At 40.9% G+C, this 14,757-nt stretch overlaps 1 protein-coding gene across 4 annotated transcripts in view; it reads right to left on the bottom strand.

Annotated features, from left to right (window-relative positions):
- Nucleotides 1-885: 885 nt before the first annotated feature.
- LOC131466685 (microtubule-associated tumor suppressor 1 homolog) overlaps nt 886-14,757 on the bottom strand; it is a 57,001-nt gene continuing 43,129 nt past the window's right edge. For 3 of the 4 annotated variants that reach the window (XM_058640092.1, XM_058640094.1, XM_058640096.1), the window contains 10 exons: nt 13,429-13,495; nt 9,041-9,164; nt 8,859-8,949; nt 8,532-8,637; nt 7,521-7,553; nt 6,665-6,738; nt 5,750-5,848; nt 2,935-3,051; nt 1,822-1,919; nt 886-1,129 (listed from right to left, as the gene is read on the bottom strand). In XM_058640092.1, coding sequence (XP_058496075.1) covers nt 916-1,129; nt 1,822-1,919; nt 2,935-3,051; nt 5,750-5,848; nt 6,665-6,738; nt 7,521-7,553; nt 8,532-8,637; nt 8,859-8,949; nt 9,041-9,164; nt 13,429-13,495 — 1,023 coding nt within the window. In that variant the 3' untranslated portion in view covers nt 886-915. The remainder of the gene's footprint in view (nt 1,130-1,821; nt 1,920-2,934; nt 3,052-5,749; nt 5,849-6,664; nt 6,739-7,520; nt 7,554-8,531; nt 8,638-8,858; nt 8,950-9,040; nt 9,165-13,428; nt 13,496-14,757) is intronic. The other variant, XM_058640095.1, reaches the window with a different exon arrangement.

The raw sequence follows: 14,757 nt of genomic DNA, 5'->3' as shown, positions 1-14,757 counted from the left end.
GGGGCATCACCACCGTGACTAAATGTTTGGCTCTGACACAGAGCGCGCACGTGTGTGTGTGTGTGTGTGTGTGTGTGTGTCTGAAGGTGCCTGCTCAGATTGAACATCCCAGGAGGAGAATACATTCCACATAGTAGATTAAGGTTGAGGTTTTGAGGAGCTTACACAGGGGAACAGGCATCCATTGATTCTAAGGTCCATGTCAGCAATACAAGGTCAGTCCCACAGGTTTCTTAAGTTCATCCACTTCTAGAGATCCAGAGCAGATCAGTGATTGAATGTCGCTCTTTGGCGGGGAGGGGGGGGTGGGAACACATTGTCTTTACATGATGGGAAAAGGCAAAAGATTTCAAATCCAACAAGAAGACCAATCTGCCAACTCTGACACCGTTTTCACCAAACCTACACACACCACTAATCCAAACATTGTTTTTTCTCACCTACCTCTTTAATAAAGAGGAGTACAAAAAGAACAAGGTGAGCCTGGAAATACAACTGTACAACAAAAGAACATTAAACAAAAAAAGCGTTTGGATAGTCATAACGAGGGTGAGACTATGTACAGACCCTGAGGTGTGCCTGTTGTTTAGGTTTCCAGAAGAGAAAAAGGTTTGTTGGTGAACCAGGCATTTGGTAGAGACTGATAGAGAGCAAGGTCAGTCCCATGCTCAGACTTAAGTGCATCAGTGCCACTGCAATGTCCTCTTGCTTTCAAAAGAAGCATCTTTTTATACAATTCATTCCAAATGTACAAGTCTATCACATGATTAATATCCAACAACACTGCTGTGGCTCGAGTGTCTCTCTCTTCTGTCCTTCCAAGTCTTAAGAAGGTGATGTGGAGAGGTCAGAGGAGAGGACAGAGAAGGGGGGCAGGGCCGGGGGGGGGGGGGGGGGGGTTCTGTTTCTGTCAGGTTATCTGGGAGATAAGGGTGCAGCTGTGGGGAAGGAGGCCGAGTTCCTGGGTGAGTTGAAGGGTGAGGTGGGTGAGAGGCGGCGGGGACTGGCCAGCAGGTCGCCATTGTGCAGCTTCCACAGCAGCTCCTCGTTCTCCATGGATAGACGCTTGTTGACCTTTGACTCCTTCTGCAGCGTCTGCTGGAGTTTTGCCTGTTCGCTGGACAGCTGCCTGCAGGGGGAGACAGAGAGCTGTGACAGTGTAGGGAGACACACTGAAGATGCTGGAGAGAGATAACACACACACACACACACACACACACAACCTGAGACACACAGTCACTGTAAGATTGTACCTATGCATATATTATATATACTCTTGATAGAGCAAGAATTGAATGCATTGAAATCCAAAGTGACTAAGTATACAACCCCACTTAATTCATACTTCTTAAGGAAGAACATTGTTTTCTTTTTGCTTTGAGACAAGAGGAAGAACACACATGAAAGGAACACTAATGATCATCTTTAATAATCAGAAGAGGTCCCAAAGATTGAGATTTTAAAAGAAAGTCAAATGGGACAGACAGGTCAGACCAGTGAGGTGAATGTGTGCCAGTGGTCTGTATCTCCACATACATCACAGGTATGAGATATTTACTTCCCACATATGAACGATGTGTAAATGTACTTCAAACAGACACACAATGTCCACAGTGTAGTTCCACAGTGTGAATCCTCATAGGTTTGTGTGAGAAAATTGACTGAAGTGGAGGATTGATGTTGAAAAGTTGTGCTGCGAGAACAGATGGCCAAACAACGCCTCTGCAGAGGCATGGCTGACTGTTTCAGCGCATGCCCACACACATTCACACACACACACACACACACACGTTCATACACACACACAGCAGGAGTAATTACCTGGAGAGAGCCGCGTGTTTGTCCATCCTGGCCTTGTAGTCCTCGTTCTCCTGCTGGACTTTCGTCAGACACTCTTCCAGTTTCACGTTTGTCTCCACCTGCAACACAAACACACAGACACAGTAGGTTCAACATACCCTCCATATATTGTGTTTCATTATCTTATTCAAGTTTCCATCCATCCATCTTCCACCGCTTCATCCTCCACATGAGGATCGCGGGGGGTGTGCTGCGTCAATCTCAGCTGACAGCTGACAGAGGGCGATAGGCGGAGTCACACACTGGACAGTTCGTCAGTCCGACACAGGGACACAGAGACAAACAACCACCCACTCACACTCGCGGTTAATTTAGTGTCCAGTTTACCTAATCCCCATATTGGATGTTTTTGGGCTGTGGGAGGAACCCAGAGAAACCCCCCCCCCCCCCACACACACACACACACACAGGGAGAACATGCAGAAAGGCCCTTTTCTTTGTCCATTTTCAAATCAACACAAACATTTTTTACCACAATGTTTGACAAAAATAACATCGTATTTAAAGTGGTCATTCAGGTGTGGTTGTATAAGACACCTGCACTGAGAACCAGCTGGAGACCATGTTATGGTTTCATACTCTGTGTCTTATTTTGTTAGGTTCCAATTGTCTTTAGCATTGTGTTTCAGGAGGTTGGCTTAATGGTGGAATTGAAGTGTTATTGAAATATCTTTTAACTTTGGATGTCTCCAGTTGGCCTTTTCCAACTGAAAAATGCAGTTTGTAAACCACTCACTCTCCCACACCAAAGCCCATAAAGAAAACCATGTAAGTGTTCAGTACCTGAAAGAAGGATTTCAAACACCAAAATCACAAAAGCCACAAAAGAACACCTTTAAACTTAATTCTAAATGCAGCAGTAGATTAACAACCTCTGTGTGCTATGATGTAAAATCACAGATGTTCTCTGTGGACAGAGGAAGCGAAACAAACCGCTTTAAAAGCGAGATGAAGCATGATTCTAGTTGTAGGGACTTCTCTCTCTGCTCAGTCACTATCTCATGCCTCACACAAACAACTACTTTAGACTACTGTGGGCCCCTTATTCTCCAAAAAAAAAAGCTTGATCCACACCAGTTTGTCCATCTCCATGAGCTTCTTCTCCTTCTGGTGCAGCTGGTTGTTCTTGATCTCTAGCACCACCTTCAGACTCTCCAGCTCCTGCTCCAGGTACACAGTGTGGGAGTCCTTCTGCACACACACACACACACACACACAGTACATTTACATGATGTTAAAAATGATGTTCGTCCAATTAAAACATCAGTCAGAATAACACACAGATAATGCACGTATGTCTATGGTTGATATGTATATGTTAAACTTTGATGAGATTGATGGAGTGATGAGGAAAACAAATATATGCTCTGAACTTGAATATTAAATCTCTTATGTTTAAACTGATAACATTTAAGGATCCGATGAGGAGTGCAGCCGGGGGAGGAGATGACTTTAGAGGAGACAGAAGTGATACTCTGTCAGGTCGTACACCAAGAGGCTAAACGCTGCCCTCTACAGTTCAAAGTCCTGAATCACGAAGTCTGACCGTTGATTTAAGCTCTAATCAGCCAAAACCGCTCATAAATCGGGTATATTTACACTATATCTATGTAAAATAAACATATCTAAAATATAGTTTATGTAGTATTTAGTGATCTTTTGTGTCGTACCAGTTTATTATTATTTTGTAAATATTTCATGTAACACTGAGAGACAAACTATTGTTACTAACCTGGAATAGGATTTTAATTTGTACAGAAATAAGACAATAATTCTACAACCGTAGTGTAACAAAAATGTGTAAGAAAAGGTTTCTTAACGCTTCGCTTTAATACATGGAAGAAGAAAAATTAAATAATGTGAAGAATCAGCTGAAATTACTTGGACAAAAAGCTTCAAAATGATATCTATGATTATAGCTTGTTTATTTTGGAGTTTTTTTAATTTATTTATTTATTTATTTATTTATTTATATTTATCCGCACTCCACCGAACCCATTCTCGTGTTGTTTTAATAAAGTTTTACCAAAAAAAAAAAGAAAGAAAGAAAAAGCCTCTGTCGCTGGCGTGCAAAGGTTTCTGGGATAGCCTCCGCTGTGTGTATCCTTCAAAAACGGGCAAACGTCAGCCACATAAGACATGGTGGCCATGCTAGACATGGTACCAACTGGCCATGGGGCAAAGTGGAACTACAATCATAGATCAGACAAACTGTGCGTGGAAATGTGTGCGGATCACCGCGGGTGAGAGAGGAGACAGTGTGGGTGGATGTGACTCTTCCAAACCAGCAGATGGCCCCACCCACTGTGAGTCTGCTTTTGTTGGAGGTGATGTGTTCACATGGTGGGTGTGAAGTGCTGGCTTTCTTTCCCTGTGTAATCACTTTCATACCAAAATGAGTGGGTATACTCGAGTTAACCTCCCAAAAATGGTGATTGACTCCAACCCCAGTGCCAGTGGGAGTTTGTCTATCTATTTTTTTTTTCCTCTAGTGAACTGTGTTTTCACGGTGTAAAACAAACAACGTGCAAAACACTCAACAAAAGAAAGCATCATGGAGAGAGCGGACAATGTGACACTGCTTACAATTTAATAACTTTCACCCCACTTCCTATTTCAAACTGAATGATGTAAGAAAAGGTGCACATTTGTGCAGATTTTGCAACTAAACTGCTAGAATAAAAGTGTGTTTGATCCCTTAGTGTTAATAAATGTCCTTCCACACAGCTGACACAGATTCAGCTCTCTGTCTAAAGGGTCTGAAAATATCACAGCATTTTACTGGTGCTGCACAATTCAAATTGAAAGTGACAGCTTGTTTAAGCTGAGAGCAAGGAGAATTGCCAAGCTCCTAAGTGCCTACATCCGGATGCCATGGTTACAGAGAGAGTGTACTTTACTCTAAACAATCATGGTTATATAGAGACTATGTGGTTAGTAAGATATATTTAATTTCCTATCCCGTGCAGCAGTCAAAAGCTTCTGACTATAATTCATCTCTGTGTTGACTTTCTCTGTCTCTCCTTTCCCTCTCAGTGCTGGCAGCTCAGCTTTAGAGGCGGAGGCTTCTCAGCCGAGGCGGCCTCACACCTGGTGAAGTGTCTACATTCACTCAGGTGTCATGATTACATCATTTTAAGAAAGGAGTATAATCTTTATGTTTCTGAAGAATAAAGTCGTAATGTTACGTGGAAAAAGTCATTAACACACGCGTCAAACTCAAGGCCCGTGAGTTAATCTGGTATTTCTCGCCTGCTCCTCCACTGACACACTTATTAACAGCACACATGGAGTTACCTCACCCGTATAAGAAATAAACTACATAAATGTGGACTTTGAAAACACAGAGCCGGAAGCAGATTGTTTTTGTTTTGTTTATTTTCATTTGTATTTGGCTCCCTCTCTTTTAGCTTTATACGTCTAGTAAAAATGATTAAGTAAAGCAAATTATTGGTTAAGATACATGTGACTTCATGTGCTGTTCTACTGAAATACAGCAGAGGAAATGAGGTGAGACATCACTATACTGCTGATTTCAATGGAAAATCATTCATAAATGACTCACTGCATACTATTTTATTACATTTATGTTATTTTATGAGTACTCGACTGGAAAAAAGTAACCATTTCAAATTTGATTACAAGTTTGTTTCTTTATTTAATCTATAACCGTGACTTGTTTTGAATTTTATATTACTTGACCTCATCTGACTCTCGACAGTTTTTTATTTCGGCCTCCTCCATACTTGAATCTGACAATAATTGAGTCACTCACACACCAATCACTAATAAGTGTTCGTGCAAAAGCAATTTCTAATGTACCTTGAGATTATGTATGTGATAATTCAGTACTATACAAATGGCATCTGTCTGTGTTTCCCTCTCTTACCAAATTCTTGTCAGTGAGTATCCGCCTCCTCCTCTCCTCCTCTGCTTGCAGCCTCTCACTCAGGGCCTCCTTCTCTGCAGACAGCTCAGTTATTTTCTCCTGGTAAGAGAAGGAGGATGCAGATGAACATCAGCCATGAGCGACCATCAAAAGCCAACATGACACTATGTAACTTCTAGAGTTGGAGGATCACTGTCTTTTTGAAGATTTCACACAGATTAGAAGTGGTAATTACAAGTAGCAGTGATTTGCCAAAACTTGGCGGCAACAGGATTATATGGCAGAAATTGTGTAGTGTAAATTAGGCTTAAAGCTGCAGTGTGTCATTTATGGGGATTGTGGTTGTTGCTGTCGCTGTTTATTATTTAGCCTGTTGGTCCATGGTGTGGGTGGGGACAAGAGACATTTATCCAATCAAACTATGGAATACAGACAGTTGATTATTTTTAAAAACTTCACAGTACAGCTTTAACTGATCTCTTCACTGTGGAGATATTAGACATTTTATCTGAACACGCACGCAGCACAATTAAACCCTGGCAACAACAAATGCTCATTTTAGGTGTAACAATATATTTATCTGTCAACTGTAACATTAAAACCTGATGATTTATGCATTTTTTTCCTCCTAACATTACATGTTAAAGTAATGTTAAATTGTTATTCCATCTATATCCTCAGAAAACATCCAAAATAATGTGTCTTTTATGTTACATCTGAAACAAAGAGCAGAAAAAACTTTTTTTCTAAGCAAATGAGAAAAAGCTCTGACCTGAAGCTGCAACAGCTGTTTACCGTGCAATACACTTTTTTATATCCAAAACAATCAACTAAAAGGGTTGAAATGTTAAAAATAGATTTAGATAATATAAAACATAAAAAGAAAATAGGTAATAAGTCAGGGAGGAAACTTACTGAGAGAGAAGTTTCAGTCTCTGCCAGTGTTGTCTGCAAGTTCTCCACATCTGTCTGCTGGATTCTCTTCAGCTCTGAAACACACACACACACACACACACACACACACACACGTTAATGCTTGAACAGAATTCCAGAACAATGACACGTGTTAGTACTGACAAGGACAAAGGCATTTGGACGCATGACCATTGCCCCAACAGGGTGTAATGACGTATTCAAATACATATAAAGTACTTTAATACAGAGTTGAGTTGCTCCCCTTTTGCAGCTATAACAGCTTCCACACTTCTTGGAAGACTTTCCTCAAGTGTTTCTGTGGGAATTTGTGTCCATTCTGTAGAGCATGTATGAGGTCAGGCACTGATGTTGGCTCACAATCTGTGTTCCAGTTCATCCAAAAGGTGCTCGATGGGGTTGAGGTCAGGGCTCTGTGCGGGCCAGTTAAATTCTTTAAAGTCAAACCATGTCTTTATAGTCCTTGTGCACTGGGACACAGTTATGTTGGAATAGAAAAGAGCCTTCCTGAAACTGTTGCCACAAAGTTGGGAGCAGAACATTGTCCAAAGTGTGGTTTTACTACAGTCATTCACCTAGTATGTGTTTCCCATTTTATTTCCAAGTTACCAAATATTAAACGGAAGTCATTCACAGGTAAACAATGAATTGGAACAGCCCAGAAATTGACCAATCAAATAAACAACTGACCAACCAAACAAGTAAACAACCAAATAGGCAACTAACTAAGCAAGGAACCAACAAAGCAACTAATCAAGCAACCAACAACCAACTTACCCACACAACAAACAAATAACCAACCAACCAATGGATGAATGAATGAATGAATGAATGAAACCTTTATTGCCTGCAAGGTGGACTTTGTCTTGTACTGAGAAAAATAAAAAAAAACATTCAAAACATTTTAAAAACAGACTACATGAAAACAATAGTGCATCATTAACCCATGGTCAAAACAGCCACCCAGCTAAACAGCTAATTAACCAAGCAACCATACAACCAATCACCCAAGCAACCAACTAACTAACCAACCAAGCAACCAACTAATTAACCAAGCAACCAACTAAGTAACCACACAACCAATCATCCAAGCAACCAACTAAGTAACCAACCAAGCAACCAACTAACCAACCAATTAACCACCCAGCCAATCATCCAAGCAACCAACTAATTAACCAACCAACCAATCCACCAACCAAGCATAACACTAACCAACTAACCATGCATCCAAGCAACAAATCCATCCTTGAAACACCTTGTAGAGGTTAGAATATACCACTAATGGCTCTTTTCCATAATACAGTTCTAGCATTACTTGTCTCTACTCAACTCTATTCGGTTTGGAATCAGACACCAGAGGTCGTTTTCCATTACTCCATAGAACCTCCTTAATGTGGGCGTGCCGCAGTTTTATACGTGACACAAACATACTAACTAGTGTAACTCGTAAAGCAGTTATTTTCAGTGTACTGAATCATTAGACTTAGTTAATTAAAAATATTTGTTGTTTTCACAGAAATGTTCAGTACTCTCTGTGATTCACGATCGTCGGCTTTCAGCGTTGCTGTCGCTAAATACACCGGACTCCTCTGTTAAATATTTCCCTGCTAAAATGTTGGAGATTAACGCATGTTTTCAGGATTTTTAAGCCTTTTTAAGTGATCTACAGTTCGGCATTGTGTTAATTACCAGGGAAATGTCTAAAATCTCATCAGTTGACTCCGCCCATGTTGAGGAGGTACTATATTGCAATGTAAACACAACCAAACCGTGTTGAGGCGAGTCGAGGCGAGCGGGGACCATGTAGTGGAGACACAGCATTATTCACAGCACCCGTCACCACACTCACCTTGTATGGAGTTCTCATACTGCTGTTTGACAGACTCCATCTTCTGGCTGTGACTCACTTCATGATTCTTCTTCTCTGCTTCATGCTGACTCCTCAGCTCCTCCACCTGTAGATCATCAACACACACACACACACACACACACGCTGGTTTTGCATTCTGTGTGGTCACTCATAGGCCTTAAGACTTGGTTAATGTTAGGGTTAGGCTTTAACTGGCTATAGTTAAGGTTAAAGATAACGCTTTGTTTAGGCTCTCGAAATGAATGGAAATCAAGGAGAGTCCTCAGAAGAATAGCCGCTTGTGTGTGTGTGTGTGTGCTCTCTGACCTGTTGCTCCATCAACATGCGACATTTGTCAGCCTCCTCCTGGTACATCTGGTGGACCTTGTCCCACTCTGTTTGGTAGAAACTCCTTAGTCTACAACACACACACACACACACACACATTAAGACAACATCCAGTAAAAAAAAAACATTCTGCTCGTGAGTCAGCAGAGGTGAATGCACACCTGTCCTCCAGCTGCACCAGCTCCTCCTTGTGCTGCTCCTCCAGACTTTTGAGAGCCTCCTCCCGACTGACACGCACCTCATCCCTCTCCTTCTTCAGACGCTCACAGGACTGTGTCGACACAACTGGAAGGAGATGATGAGAGGAGGAATGAAAGTGAGTGAGTGCTATTGTGTGTTAGTACTAACAAGGAAGGGTCAGAGTCAGTGGGAGAGGAGACAGATGAGTGTCAGGGAGAAATCCCTGTGTGAGACTCACACTGACCCTCATTTATCACACTGTCATGGACACCAGCAAACACGTGGGTGCAGAATTCATCACGAGATAAGGTTCATATGTGATTCACAAACTCACCCATCACAGTGTAAGAATGTGACAGCAAAATAACTATTTCAGGCATACACTGCACTAGTCTAGACCAATGGTTCCCAAAGACTAGGGCGGGACCCACAGGCCGGTCACAGGAGACTTTTTCTAGGCCCCCAAATGTGTATGTATGTTTTAAATAACATGCATACATTGACGTTTGCTCCTGATATTGTGATTTAGGCCACGGTGGTTTGTTACTGTATATTTAAAAAGTCGATTCCCCAAATGAAAATGCTAGTCGAGAATACCAGACGTTTTCATAGTTCTTAATTATATATATTTTCTTAATTAGCACAGAATGCACAGAAACATCTTTATTTTTTTTTTCATTTTGATGATATTTCAGATTAAACAGAACATAACATTTTCGCCACATGAGGGTCGCAAAAGGGGCCTGGAGCCAAACCCAGCTGACACAGGGGGCAAAAGGCGGGGGACACCCTGGATACATCACAAGCCCATCACAGGGGCAACATATAGAGACGAACAACCTTTCACTCTCACAACTATGGTGACTCTAGAGGGTCCAATGGACCTCTGTATGCTTCAGTACATTGACTTCATAAATGTGGGCTGATGTGTCTGAAGTCCAGACAGATGTGTGACCTGCTGTTGATTTAACACAGTTTCACAGAATCACATGCACAACAAAGTCATCACCTGGCATTATGTCATATTCCAGAGTGAGCTGAGGTGGGACATGCCAGAACAGTCAGTGCCTCAACAGGTATTAACAGTTTTTCTGTGTGTGTGTGTGTATGTTCCTCAGCATTCCATTACAACCACATTCCTGTTTAATTACTCTTACGGCAGACACGGGCTCCAACCCCTGAAACATCTGCAAGTCAACTCAGAAGTATGCAGCAGCACTCATTCCTCCACTCACTAAGTTCAGCTCTCACGCTTCCCTCCATCTCCACCAATCATCACACGCCATTCTGATCTCAGGTCTGTTTTGAGTCTGAAATATTTGGCACGTTGTCCAGTGGAAGAATAGAACAGCAGGACGGCTGAAGGACCTTTCTTTTCACTGCAATAACACTTTCTGAAACAATTTCATCCACTCAAGTGTCTATAAAGTGTTAGCAGTATAGAAGTAACACTTCTATAACCATGTGCTAATAACTGGCTGGAGCTGGGACAGTTGCGGTTTCCCAATGAATAGAGCTCTATAGTGTAAGTTTGTGCGCCTGTTGTCGTGGTGATAGAGACACAAAGACAATGACAGCTGAGGGTGGCTTAGACACAATGTGGTTCTTTATTATAGATATATGTGTGAGTTGTTTGGCAGCAGGTGTAAACCAATGACACAACTTTAGGAGAGGCACACATTTGTAACTCTAGTATGAAAAGATCACTTTTGGTAAATGGTCAGAAATGACTTTAACTGCCCAAAATAACATGAGTACGCACATCTATGCACTGACACGGGGTATTTTATTTTTATATGGTATGCATACCCCTCCTCGCGCTCTGTTATTATATTGTATTACTTCTATTTTCTGTAATATTTGGTACTTTATTTCTAGTACCAAATATCCTGTCTTTAAAGTGGTTGTTTTTGAAGTACGGTTTCCTGACGTAGTGAGAGAAAATGAGTAATAACTCAGTTGTGTGTACCTCCCTGTGACTCAGACTCAAACTTGTCTGCCAGAGGGGTCACAGGAAAAAAACAAAGTCACCCAATAACACCAGTTTAAGGCTATACATATATATATATATACATGTATATATATATATATATATATATATATATATATATATATATATATATATACACACATATATATATATACATATATGTATATATATATATATATATATATATATATATATATAGTGACATTTTTAAGTGTCCTGCACTTAAGTGGCTGCAACAATTTCACAATAAAAGCATGGTTGGAAAAAACTGAAGTGTAGAGGATGTGCTGTGTTTGTGACACATGCAATAGATGATCATTCAGTTACCTATTTTGAGATGATACGGTTAAAATACCAAAAACTTCAGTAGGTGTACATTTAGCTGAAATTAATTATTTTTCGAGGAGATGCAAGCGTCTGAAAGAAGTTTTTTTTTATTTATTTATTTTCTACTTGTGTGTTTGTACTTTATTCGTTTTTTGTGAGCTGCTCTTTTCCCCGCTGTGGGATCAATAAGGATCTTATGTTATCTAATCTAATCTATTAGATATCCTGTAAAATCTGCCTGCATGCGTTTATTTGGTATTATTTATTACATGTTCATTAATATTAAGTTGGGATTTTCATATCTGCTTTTCACAATAGGAGTGTTAATGCAGAGCGGCACTTTGTTATAAACCTGTAACACAGAGTAGTTGACTCTATGTGATTACTGTAAACTATTAAAGAACCAAACGTTAACCAGCATAGGAACAGGTTGTTCCTGTGTGTGTCTGTGTATGTGTGTGTGTGTGTGTGTGTGTATGTATGTACAGATACAGTCTTGTGAAAGCAACGAACAATAACAATTTTGAGACACACCTGCATAAAACAATAAAGAAATATGCCACGTGTGTGTGTGAGGTGTATTCTTTTGACTTCTACATGCTCCATCTCCGTTGTTAGTTGTTGGTACATTGTCTTACTGACAATTAAATGGCAGCCTGTCAAACCACTGACTGCTGAGTAACACACCTCAAACACACACACACACGTACACGCACACACACACACACACGTACGTTCTGAAATCTAAAAAAATGATTTGATGATTTTCTCTATGGACTTTGTGCAACAAACTTGTGTTTCTATTTGGAAAAGTCTTAGTCTAACTTCCCAACAGATTGCTCTGCTCTGGTGTCCCTGCTGCCAGTCATGTTTCCGTGACCGTGAGCATCAGTGTCTCAGGGTGGCGCTCAACACAGTCACTGCTGATTATATGTCACTATCTCATACAAATAAATCTTGATTATCAATTTTAAGCTCAATTTCATGGCAGTCAGACATGAACGGGATCAGTTCTGGATTCAACCTGTCAGATTTCACTGTGCTCTTTAAAACCATGGAGATTGACCGATATATAAAAATACTTTTTTTTTAACAATTTTGTAAAAATTGCTGTGTTAACATTGCTGTGCAGACTTGTATCGGACTTCGTAAAGGCTCCTGTTGGCTGCTGTATTTCCTTGTTGTTCTTTTTTAGTGGTCGTCATATGTATTTTTATGGGTCTAGTCAACCACGTGCAGGCAGAATTTACTGAACATAATATCACCTCTTATAACCATAAGAGTCATTTGGGTGTTGCCCTGCTCTGGATTCAGATGCAAATTCTGTAAATTCCACTTTTAATAGTTGATTCATATTTTATTGCTCAGTAGCACGATTCTGTCCACGTTTTCCACATCACAATTGAAATCATGGTCCTTGGTTGTGTAAAGTTTCTGTAGTGGAAATGTGAACATGAGCAGTACTTTATCTGACATTTCTCCACAGCTCACTCACAAACTTCTCCTTCAGCAGTTTGCACCTGTCTGGCTTGTTGTGACGACACAGTGAGAGCAGGGTGCAAAGGTAGTCAGGTCCGTTTGTGACATTTAGGTACACAGCAATTATTCAGCGTGCTCTGAATGAAACAAATGGTTGTGTTCATCACAGTATTGCAAGCACAGAGCCTGACTTTTCCAGACAACTTTATTCACTGACGGCTGTGCTGTCACTTCTGCTTTGATATTACTGAGATCAGAGTCTGAAAATTCAACTTAGCCAATGTTAATGTGTAATCTATTGGCTGTCGTGAAAGAAATCTCATAAAAACTCATGTGGTCAGCTGACGACATGTGCACAGACTCCCAGCTCAGAGGAGGAGCAGCTGCAGGAATATCCACCAGAAATAACACCAGGTTTTGAATATCTGTTGACCCGTCCCTGATAACCTTTGTGTGCAATGTGTGTCATATGCAAATGGCCAACAGAGAGAGAGAGAGAGGGGGTGTGTGTGTGTGTGTGTGAGGGTGTGTGTGTGGAGAGAAAGTGAGTACAGTATGTCGCGTGTCTCTTACCCAGCTCGTCGCGCAGGTTTGCCAGTTCCAGCGACAGTTCCTTCTTCTGCTTCAAAGACTCCTCACGCTGCACAAGAGACGAGACACGTTTAAACTCACTAAAACACATACATACATATTCATATCATTTCACGTTGAGTCATTAAATTGTGAATATATACATATATGTGAATGTGTCACATATTCATTCATTTTCATTATTCAAAGCCTTAAAAATACCAGTTCCTTTACACAATACCACACTTTTTAATTTACAGTGAAATATTTCAAATGTTTTTTTCCCACAGAATCAGATTTAAAGTAAAACCTCCACATTGTTTTTGTTTTTTCACTCTGGTGCATTTACAAAGCAACACTAACTTCAATTTGCGTCAGAAAAAGGCGGACTAATGGCAAGATAAAGTCTACAAGAGTTAGGTCATTTTCACACCTTATAGTCCGCTAGACTATTACGATTGGTACGACTGGGGACTCGAACCAAACCTTTTGAACAATGTACTCACCTCCTCGCCTACATCAAGAATTACTGAAGGTTAAGACAAGATAAACATCAATCCATTTTCTACCGCTTTATCCTCCACATGAGGGTCACGGAGGAGTTGTGCCAGTGTGCTGACATAGGGCGATAGGCGGGGTCACAGGGACACACATAGAGAGAAACATTCACTCTCACACCTATGGTCAATTTAGAGTCACTAAATTGACCTAATATTGCATGTTTTTGGACTGTGGGAGGAAGCCAGAGAACCCAGAGTAAACCCATGCACACAAACTCCGTGCAGAAAGGCCCTTGTTCCGCCCGGGGCTCGAGGCCGGGTCTTCTTGCTGCAAATGCAAGAGCGCTAACCACTACACCAACCGTGTGGCACGAGACAAACATTGAACAAGAAAACTCGCTCTTCTATTGGTTAACGCAGGACAACTTCTGTTTCCGCCACATCAGAGCAAAACATGGAGCTGCATCAAACCCTATGGTTTTACGTGAACATACGACACATACACTGCAACAATGGGCTCAGACATTTCTCCCAGCTATCGTTCTACACGTATGTTTTGATTGTGTTTACCCACAATGCCCTACATTATGTCAGAGAGCTATATTTTAGGCGCATCAGAGTTCGGTTGCACATTCACACCTGCCCAAACAAACCGGACTTTCCGAGCAAAGGAACTAGGGTTGGATTTAGAAAGGCTGGAGTCCAATATTATGATAAACAGTGTTGTCGTTATATTATTCATAATTTCCTCACAATGTGTGACATGTTTCTGTGTTTGTGGTTTTTCTGCTCATGAGGAAACAGACAACTGCAAAAACTAAAACAACAAAAC

Source organism: Solea solea, chromosome 10 (assembly GCF_958295425.1).
Source record: "Solea solea chromosome 10, fSolSol10.1, whole genome shotgun sequence".
NCBI classification, from domain to species: Eukaryota; Metazoa; Chordata; class Actinopteri; order Pleuronectiformes; family Soleidae; genus Solea; species Solea solea.
The sequence above is the reverse complement of the archived record's forward strand: the minus strand, read 5'-3'. Positions and strand labels throughout refer to the sequence as shown.